Below are 10,873 nucleotides of genomic sequence, written 5' to 3' on the forward strand. Positions count from 1 at the left end.
ATCATACAAACAGAGATGATCATATATTTTTTCTCAATTCGAATAAATTGCTATTTCTATTATCCATACTCAAAATAAGTCCATGACAGTGGTTCATTGTCATTTCTAACTTCACAATATTTTCAGCGATTTTCTTATTTAGTATCTATTATATACCTAAACAGTGGCGTACCCAGACATAAGCCTTGGAGGGGGGATAAAGGAAAAAAAATCAAATTTTCCTTCTTTTGAAGAAGTTTTCCAAAGAATTTTGCTTACTCATAATAAGATTGTGATATATAAGGTTGTTACATATAATGGATGTTCCTCCTGGGGGTATATATCCCCCTTATCCCCCCCTAGGATACGCCACTGTATCTAAACTGAACTGAATTTCTAAAGTTTACAGAAACACAAATTTACTCTTTGCTGGGCTTCATCGAGAGTTGAGATTTTATTAGGGGCAATAAATACCAAACAGGCGGTTCTTCAAGTTGAATGGGTGTATCAGGTACAAATCTACCAAAAATTTTCGGGTAGCTCCATCTAGCGGAATTGCAGTTTCAGCGCAAAGTAGTCTACAACCTTAAAGGTGCAAAACTCTTGTTTTATTAACTGACTTTGCGCCCCGTCAAAATGTCCGGTACGCCGCTCCTGGCGGCGGCCCTGTTGGAAGATAATCCAAAAGAAGGGTTTTCATGTATGTGTAGAAATTTAAATATTGCAGTACAAATGTATCAATTAATTTAATTATTTGATATATAGAATGCAAAATTTATTAATTTAGTCAGAAATACTCCTAGTATAATAAATATTATATGTATTGATTTTTATAAGTGATGACTATATTTTAAGCAAATATGTAAATGGCCTTCCATGTTTAAAACTTTTAAACTCAAAAACTATAAATATTATTAGGAATAGAAAATCAAAATAATATTAATTATTTCAAAGAAATGGATTTTTGATTAAAATGATAGAGGCAAACAAGCTAAAAGGGAAAAAATGACTCATCTAAATTTCATTGAAAAATGAGAAATGGGATCCTAAGAATCATATAATAGGTAGGTATTATTATGGAGTTTCATATAATGTTATGTTTTATAATTTATTTCAAGTATACATAAGTTGAGAATATCTCTCATTTATCCTTATTGCATATCTATTGTTATAATGCTTTGGAAAAGAGAATTTGTCATTTCTTTTTTGAATATTTGATCTTCAAGAAACAAAACCACTTTTGATTAAAGCAAATGTCTAGGAATCCAAAAATTTGTATTGGAAAAATTAATTGGCCTGAATATCTCAGAACTAGTCTTGTGCTGATTCAGCTGTTACAGCTTCTCGATTTTCATAAGCCCAAAAGCCATGAAATTCAATTAAAATACTAATAAAGGTATCACCTTGCCCACAGGCAAGCAAATCTTCAAGAGTGATTCTCTCAGGATCTTTAGGCCTTACCATATCAAACAACTCATCTTTAACATCTTCAAATGAAACTGGCTCAGCTCCATGTGCCTTCATTTGATCCTGAATAGCTCTAAAGAAATAATTCAATGTGAATGCATCCAGATATTTCTGTTCTCTTATATCGATAATTCGAAATAGGTATGATATTGCTTGAGGCTCTGAGCGATTCTCTAGTGCTAAAACTAAGTCTAAATAGGTTTTATAATCCATTTCACCACCATATGTAACACAAGTTTGAAAAACACGATCCAAAAATGGTTGAGTTAAGGTTCCTGAACCATAACTTGCCAACTCTGATTTACTCAACATTCCATTATGGTTTCTATCTAAATTTAAATAATGTCCATATATTCTCAATGCTGAGGATGCACTGAACCAATTTTGCTCAAGAGATTCTTTACTCAGATTCTCATCTCGTAATTCAAGCAAATCATCTAAAAAAGAACAGGACAATATATCAAGTATTCTAACACGCCCCGAACCAACTGTGTCTAAAAAAAATAAAAATTTTCTGATAACTGTACAAACATAAAAACTGTGAAATGACTTTTCTAATCCTTCAAGTTGAGGAATTGTAGGTAACAAATCTGTTATATAATTTTCTAAGTCCATTTCAGTTAAAAAACCTAGTCCTGAAGTATCATATAAAGAAAGGCCAATTCTTGTTTGTTCTAACCAAACCTTTCTCATTACATAATTAAAAAGAGACAGTGTAAAAATTCTTCCTTGGGGGTCCCCTTGCTGTAATTTTGCAAAAACACATGGAGTAAAATAGGTTTGTGCTTTTTGATTAGCTAAGGAAGCAATTCTTTTGAAATCTGAATAGGTTATAAGCTGGTCATCAGGAAGGCTTTGATTCTCTAAAAGTATCCACAGTTCCTTCAATTCATCGTTATCTAAAAGTTGCTGGCTTCGTCTTTTCAATAGGTGCGATACACTTTCTTCACGAAGGTGTTGACGAAGTGGTTCATTCTCACTAGGGGGTCTTTTATAAAAGCGCGGAATTTTTATCGTTTCATCGTTACATTTAAGTCCGAATTCTTCTAGATATTTAGCAAAATATTCTTCCTCTAGTTTGATTTGACGATCTTCAGAAGGTAAACCATATTTATCTGAAATATTTCTTTATATAAAAGCTAACAGTTGATAAGGGGTGTATTACCTTTCAGTTTGTTGACTTTATTTTTCAGAAGAGTTTTAAAATCCATTTTCTAAAATTTTAAAATAAAGATTGTTGTCACTTTAAAAAAACATATTAGATAATTTTTGTTTTACAAGGAAGACTTTATAAAAAAATCTTTCCAATGAAATTGAAAAGGAATGTGGAATGCCGTTATGTTGTTTTCAAATAACCTGTCCTGTCAGTTCGCGTTAGTGTTTATAAAATGTCAAAATTACTTCCGGAAAAAATTAGTTAAATGAATGATTAGGCCTTCGAACAATAACATAGTCTACAATTCAACAGAATTTCAGTAATTAATCTTATCTTCGATAGGAAAATATTTATTATAACATTGGTAATTCTTGAATAATTCTTTCTTCGCATACCTAGTTCGCCCCTTAGCTAGATCGGAATTCCTAACAAATTCCAAACCAACGGAATGTCAACGTCAAAATATGTAACGTGGTGGCCGTTCTTGGTAAAATAATTTGAAAGATTTTCATGAGTTCTATTTACTGATTTTGAAAAAATCAAATTGGAAAATAATTCATTCGAACAAAATTGAATAATGGTAAAAAATAGTGAATACCATTTCAAAAGATATTCGATCAAATGAGAAACTGAAGAACTTTTCATAATTAACTGGAGTTATGAAAGGAGGTTAGGAATTTGGGCACTCGCCCATTCAGGTATTCCTAACAAGTAAGTTCTATCTTATTCTATTGAATTAAATATACCTAATAATTTTATTTTCAGCATGTGAACAGTGGGACTAAGTCATGGCAGAATTTTTGCCATTATGTGATCTTCTCTTCAATGTAGTGTCCTTAGCTGCATATTTCTGCGACTTTGTATTTGATATACTTGTCATATCTGAGTTGTATAAAAGAAACCAAACAAATTTGTTCAGCATAGCTCTGGGATCTTGTATATTAACAGCGATAGTAACACAAATGCTCTCTTTATATTGGTATTTGAACAAGAAACCAAATGGCTGGGCAAGATGTTTTGTGATAGTGCTTCATTTCACACAACTTGGAGTTTTGTGGAGATATTCACGTCTTTTAGTACCTGTTCAATTAAGTAGTGTTAAGAGAGAAGTGAGAGATCTGTGTATATTAAGGTTAATTCATGGTTTTGTTCAGGCAGCTCCTATGCTGCTTTTACAGTTGAGTTTATTGCCAACCAATGAAGGTGGACTACCATCTGATTTATTAACAGTATCAGCATCACTGTCATTATTTTCCATTTGCTGGTCATTAGCATCATTCAGTAAACATGTTCAATGTGTGGATAGACTAGTATTGACATGGTTTGGAGTAGTATCACAACTTTTGTGGAGAGGAGGAACTGTAACTGCTCGAGCTCTTGCTCTTGCAGCATATGCTGCAAGTTACAAGTCATGGATATTCTTAGTTCTTTCACTCCATTGGGCTTGCATGTTCCTATGGTTGTTATCTCCTAAAAGTCCATTTCATGGACAAAGGGGAAGTAAACTTGGCCTATGTGCCTTAATTGCAGCCGTTTATATTTTGGCATACATTAATCTACAAGAAAAACCTCATGGAAGAACAATGACAATCTTTTATGTGATTATGTTCTTTGAGAATTGCCTATTAGTAAGTGCATGGTTAGCGGCTGTATGGTACAATAAACCCCCTTATTGGGAGCTGGTTCCAATACTCACCATTGTTCTTTTCTTAGTAGGTATAATTTTCATGTTGATGTATTATAAATTTTTCCATGTGAAAAGATTATTGGAAAAGCCTGCAGCTCCACCAGGTGTGTTCAATTGTCGTTTTAGTAGTCCTGCAGCAGCTGCTTTATACCGGAAAAAGAAAAAACCAACTACTTTTGTACCTCCACCTGTGTTATCACCAATGGCAGTACCTTTTTGGAGGAGACCACTACCTTCTTCCAGTGAAAATGAAGGTAGTAGTGTTGGTAAGTTTTACTCTCTATATATATATATATATATTGGATTATAGCGTTCTCCGACTCCTAACCGCCATTTCTCTATTCAACCACAGATTTTCTGGTATCTCTTGTTCTTCTATCTCTTCGTCAATGCCTGCTCTCCAACTTTTCCTCAGTCTTCTCCTCTTCCTTCTGCCCTGTGGTGTCCATGTTAAATTCTGCTTGGATAATCTGTCATCAGACATCCTCTGAACGTGGCCTGCCATATCAGTTGTTTGGTTTTCATGTCCTCAATTATTGTATGTTAAGATCCTATTATTTCTCAAATTCTTTCATAAAGTATACGATCCCTCTTAGATATGCCCGCAGACCTCCTCCAGAAATCCATCTCTGTTGCTAGCAAACATATTTTCGGATATTTGCTTCATTTGCCAGGTCTCTCTCCCATATGTAATTATGCTCTTCAGTATATTATAATTACGGTGTTTGTTTTATTTGAATATTGATTGATCCCACAGGATGCCGTTCATAATGGATATCGCCTTAATTCCCTGCATGTTTCTTTCTTTTATAGCTGCATCAAGTGTTCCATCATGCATCAGTTTCATACTAAGATAATTATAATCTAGTTTAATGGCTAATTTGTTTTCCATCTTCCAATATGTTCTTATGTGGTAGCCCTCCAATGCACATAGATCTTTTTTTTTTATCTTTACTTCGAGAGCCCATTTTTTATATTCCTCAGTTTTACTCTAAAATTGTTGAAATTCATTGATTCATAGCAATTTCCTTGAATATTTGAAATAAATCTACACTTAGTAGAAACGTTCAAATTCACTATTTCCCAAAAAAAAAATTGTTTCAGTAAATCAGTGCTTAATTTATACAGAGGAGCTTTTTAAATTCAAGTTTAGCATGATGGTATTCTTGATATTGGAGAATTGATGCAGTTTAACCAAATAGATTTCGATGTTTCATATGATATTTTGATTTATTACGTTGTAAAAATCGAATGCAACATGTATCTTGTTTCTTGCTTGATAATCTTACTTTTAATATTAGAAGATAAGAATCAAGGTCTCAAAATAAGATAAATGGATCAATCATTGTAAAGATTGTAATGATTTTTTTAACTCCTGAAATTAATTATGTTTAAAATTAAGTGGAATCTAAAAAATACAACAAACTTTACAATATCCTTATTATTATTATATCCTTTTATCATAACCACTCAGAAAAAAAGGCCACGAAATCCCAACCTGTGAAGTTTTTCTAACTCAGAGCCATAATTCAAGGAATCAAAGGCTCTCGAGAGGTTGAAAAAATTCCGGCAACATGTTTACCAGAATCAAGGGTCCTGTATTGGGTGTCCCAAAGTCGTTGTCTGGTGAGGGGATCTCAGAATACGTTTGAGCTAGAAAAAAAGGAATAGCGGGCTCGATTTTTTGAGAGAATTAATTTGGTGGAAACCACAACCTTTTAATTTCAATTGTTTTCAAGCTATAAGAGAAAATTGGAAAATGGCGTGAAATGAAAAGTTCTCATGAATTCCTTGATACTTCCTTGAACATGGGACAAAAACATTCTACAGGCAGATTTTTAAGTAGAGTCCATTGGTATCATAATTTGTTTTTTATCGCAATCACTTTTGAAGTTATAATACAAACTTATGATTTTTAAATGTAAAACATAAAAATCTCTATAAAAATTAAAATTGAAATTTTTTTCCTTCTCAAAAATATATAATATGACCTATAAATTGCTTATCAAACTTTAGACATCATCACAAGTTTCAGTTTCATACGGCAAATCAACCAAGTGCCTATCCATTATAATCGGTGAACTTTAGATAATTGAAATATTCAGTGGCCTGCAAGGTCTCCGGATTTAACATCGTTAGATTTTTTCAATATATGCTGTTCTTTAAATGTGACCAAAGGAAAAAATCATTGAAAGTTTCAGTTTCACACAGCAAATCAACCAAGTGCCTCCTGCGATAATCTGTGAACTTCAGATAATTAAAATATTTGGTGGCCATCAAAGTCTTCGGATTTAACACAGATTTTTTCTTTTGGTCACATTTAAGTAACAACATTTATTAATTTGAAAATGTTGAAAAAATCGGAAATTTTGGTGGCCACCGAATATTTTAATTATCTTGATTAATCTGAATTGATCTTAAGTTCACAGGTAGACACCTAGTTGATTTGCTGTATGAAACTGAAACTTTCGATAATTTTCATACTTGATGAGAAATTTATATATAATTATATATATTTTTGAAAATTGAAAAATCAATCGATTTTATTTGTTACAAAAATTTGAATGGTTTACATTTCAAAAACACACAAGTTTGTATTATAACTTCAAAACTAATTGCAATAAAAACAAATGATCACACCAATGTATTCTACTGAAAAAAGTGCCGATAGAATGTTTCTGTTTTATATTTAAGGCACCAGTAATGAAGAAGTTATGAGAACTTTTCATTTCATGCCATTTCCCACTGTCTTCAACCGCAACCTCATAAATTTATGAGGTTGTGGTTTTTACGAAATTAATTCCCTCAAAATTCAAGCCCGAAAATGTGCCATTCATTTTCTTCTAGCTCAAAGGGATTCTGAGATCCCCTCACTAGACTTCAAATTTGGGACACACAATACATCAATATCATGATTCAGAAATTGCTGTTGACTGGTGTTCCAATGAAATATTTTTTGGATAGAAGAACTTTGTTCATTAGATGTATAAGGTTGTACTATTTCTCTTCAAGGAATAGTAATAGAATATTGATAGAAAGTACAAATGCTTACGAATAATGAAACAAACATTAATTCAATGGAAGTTGTTCTTAGATTTAATGGAAAGACTTCATCAATACGATGAACAACTTTTCATTGTATTAATATCTCAGTTCATCAGTTGAAAAATGATAACTGAATTCATCAATATATGTAATCAACTTTTTCATGGAATTTATTTACGCTTTTAGGTGAGTGTTTCAATTGACTTTAACTTTAAGAGCTTTGCTATTTGAAACATTAAATTCTCATTTAATTACAGTACCATATAAAGTGCTGGCAATTATCTTCAAATTAAGATATTGTAATTAATAAAAAGAAAAAATATTCCGAAAAGATGAGGCAATACCTGAGAGCTCGTAAACATTCTCTTATGCCAACCATTCACTACAAAAGATGTTCAAATAAAATCTAACTTTAGATTTTTTTTGTTCACCCCTGTATATAAAAAAAAAACTAAGTAGTTTAAGAACGGCATCTGAGCAGTTATGTTTTCGAGGATTCAAGCTAAAATGCTAAAATCAAATAAAGAGATCAAAAGCAAATGAACAACAAACTTCGGTGAGATTTTGTCTGTTCCCCTAATTTGGCCCCTAGGTATATGAAAAAATCATTAATTGTGAATTTGAATGGAATAAATGAATAAATACGTTATGAAATTCGCAATGATCATTGATATTGTTCATTCTAAGAAACGTTATCCCATAAATAAAAAGAGAAGTTATTCAAAATTTGAATTCTGATTTACTGAAATAATCAAACACTATGCAGGCACATTTAAAATCCAATTATCATTTTATTGTGGTAGTTGATATTAAAAATTGTAATGTTATGATTAATTGTGATGTTTCAGGTTCTAGAGTAAATATTCATCAAAAACTTCAGGAAAAAAAGCAGAAACAATTGGCTGAACTTAAAATAATAGAGGAAGAAATAAAACAGGGTAAATTGGTAGGTCCAGAAGGTGTTGATTTAGATGATCGTCAACCGATCCCCAGTGAGAAGAAGCATGTGGAGCCTCAACTACTCAGTTTGGCATCTTTGAATAACTTGGTCAGCTATGGAGTTAATCTTAACAGGAGGCCACCCCCAAGAGCTCCCAGATGTAGAACGCCTGAGCTTCTGTTGGCTCCTAGATATTTGTATTGTGATTGTGCGGTTAATGAACCTGAGGTAATGGAAATGCCAGGGCCTCATGCTCCCTCGGACTTGGAGAGTCAGTTGTCTCTACCAAGATCGTATACTTTACCAAGAGAATTTAAATATTATCGTAGACAGAGATTGAATAGACCTGTACAGACTGTTGCCTCTACAAACAGTAGTGATGGTGATGTTGACTCTGCAGATGAAGAGAGTGATTGTAATCCCCCGCCAGCAGTTGTGAGGCCGTTGAGGCGGCAGTTTAGGCATGAAACAAAGTTGTGATTCAGCATTGTCTGAAAGAATTTTTCCTTAAAGAAAGGGTTTTCTGTAAGTATTGAGTTGTGATAGCCGTAGGTAGTAGGTCAAAATTCTGCCATATAAGTTACCATAATTTCAAGAATCCGGATCTAATTGAAGTAGAAAAACTTTTTTGGAAAAAATCTCTGAAAAGTTATTTCACTCAAATTACCATAATTGTTCAATTATTCCAAATACAATTATTATTCCTACTGATTCATAAGACTATAACTTCAAAGGAATCCTATGTATCCTTTCGCTTACAGAGATCGATGATACAGATAGAATTATTCATCCAGTTATTTTGTATCCAACTTTTTTTACTGCATAAATAAGAAATTAATAATTTAGTTTGGATCTAATTGTACCAAACATCTTTATTCTACTTTGAGACAACCTAAGATAAATGAATCATTTCAGGAAGAAATATTGTCCCTCAAATCTAAAAATTCTAGTAGAAATAGATGTTTTAGTGAAAACTTATGCGCTTAAAGTAGAGTATTATGTTTTAGTCTTTATGGAACAGTTTTGGTTTAATTTTCTTTCAACATATTTTAACTAGTTTTGGCTATAACGAGCTGCTTGCTTCTTATCCTCTTCAATTTTCTCTCAAACTTTTGGAACTTGAAAAGGTCATCATCAGACTAGATCAGCGAGTTGTGTTTTAGCTTTTCTTAGTAATTTTGCTTTTATGAGGTTATCTAGTTTTATTACCATTTCATTTGTCATATTGACATAAAAGACATTTTAGACAGTTTTTTTGTTGAAATGAAAAGTACAAGAGGAGTTAGCATCATCATTGGTTGGAATCTCAAATAAATTGAATCTCAAATAAATTGAATCTCAAATCATTGTTCTCTTTGATGGGTTCATAAATCATCGGAATTTGAAAATATTGTATTTTAAAGAAAAAATGTATGAAATTTTGTAAAACTTAACATGAAGTATGACAGATTTTAATTATGACAAATGGTAGATTTGATTATAGCATTCATATAACAAGCGTTCATTAAAATTCGTGGTCAAGAGTGCTGTGGAGAAATTATAGTTGATTTTCTGTGATTACAAGTAGCGCTTAGCTTGTACCATATGTACATACTTCAAATCTGGGTTTGAAAATGGTACAAGCTAAGGGCTACTTATAATCACAGAAAATCAACTCCACAGCACTCTTGACCCCGAATTTAAATGAACGTTGATTATAAAATATATGATATATATTTAATGAATGATATTCCATGCTTGAAATTTAATGATTTCTCTTGAAAGCTCGAAAAATGAAATATCAAGAAGTTTTTTGAAAGGTTTATACTAGTATAATCTACTGCCTACATAAAGTATGACTGATTACTTACAGGATACTTGTAATTTATTGTACTGAATGATCTACCACAGAAATATAGACTGTTCTAAATTTTTTATTTGAAGGTATCATTTCCTTCATTCTTTTATTATTTGAGCCAGAATATCTATCTTGATACAGCTTTCAGTTGAAGATTTGTTAATAAGTTCTTTGCCTTTACCTCTAGCAACTTCAAACAGTTTAGCTTTTTGATGGTAGATTTCATTGATGAGTGTACATGCTATTCAATAATTTGAGGTGATATTCAAAACATGTCAAGAATAGAAACAAATTTAACATAATGAAATAATTCCCCTTGCAGCTGCTATGCAATACGCTGCAAATTCATTGTCTTTATTTACACTGAAAAAATACTGAAGAACTAGAATATGTCCATATAGGGGATGTAGTTTTCCTTAATTCAATTTCAAATATGTTGCCTCTTTTAAATTTTTCATTTTCTGTTTATTAGTGTTTTTAAAGTACTATAAGAATATGAGCAATGTTCAGATTTATTTTCAGTCAAAATGTCGCAGGGTGATTTTCAATTTGTTTCTATTCCTGTTGGTTTGAATTTTTGTAGGGCACTGGCTTGCCCATAAAATGACGTTTAAATCTAGGTTACGTAATGTTGTCAGGGGTGACAGAATAAAGGCTGTGTTAATATTTGAGAAAGTAAACGTCATTCACATTTGTATGCTGCTATTTCTCTACGATCTTGAAAATATCTAATTATTGGTTTACTATAGTAGCGTCTTATTA

At 32.0% G+C, this 10,873-nt stretch overlaps 2 protein-coding genes across 2 annotated transcripts; one reads left to right on the plus strand and one right to left on the minus strand.

Moving 5' to 3' along the window:
- Positions 1-1,073: 1,073 nt before the first annotated feature.
- On the minus strand, positions 1,074-3,099 carry LOC123675831 (serine/threonine-protein phosphatase 2A regulatory subunit B'' subunit gamma-like). The gene is made up of 3 exons (XM_045611377.1): positions 2,998-3,099; positions 2,612-2,660; positions 1,074-2,561 (listed from the first exon to the last, which is right to left on the minus strand). Exons 2-3 carry the CDS (start codon positions 2,655-2,657, stop codon positions 1,291-1,293), a joined length of 1,317 nt encoding a protein of 438 aa, XP_045467333.1. The 5' UTR covers positions 2,658-2,660; positions 2,998-3,099; the 3' UTR covers positions 1,074-1,290.
- LOC123675825 (XK-related protein 7-like) lies at positions 2,815-9,596 on the plus strand. The gene is made up of 3 exons (XM_045611365.1): positions 2,815-3,313; positions 3,368-4,555; positions 8,183-9,596. The coding sequence occupies exons 2-3, from the start codon at positions 3,391-3,393 to the stop codon at positions 8,752-8,754; spliced, it is 1,737 nt and encodes a 578-aa protein (XP_045467321.1). The 5' UTR covers positions 2,815-3,313; positions 3,368-3,390; the 3' UTR covers positions 8,755-9,596.
- The last annotated feature ends 1,277 nt before the right edge of the window (positions 9,597-10,873 follow it).

This window comes from Harmonia axyridis, chromosome 1 (genome assembly GCF_914767665.1).
Source record: "Harmonia axyridis chromosome 1, icHarAxyr1.1, whole genome shotgun sequence".
In the NCBI taxonomy this organism is placed as follows: domain Eukaryota; kingdom Metazoa; phylum Arthropoda; class Insecta; order Coleoptera; family Coccinellidae; genus Harmonia; species Harmonia axyridis.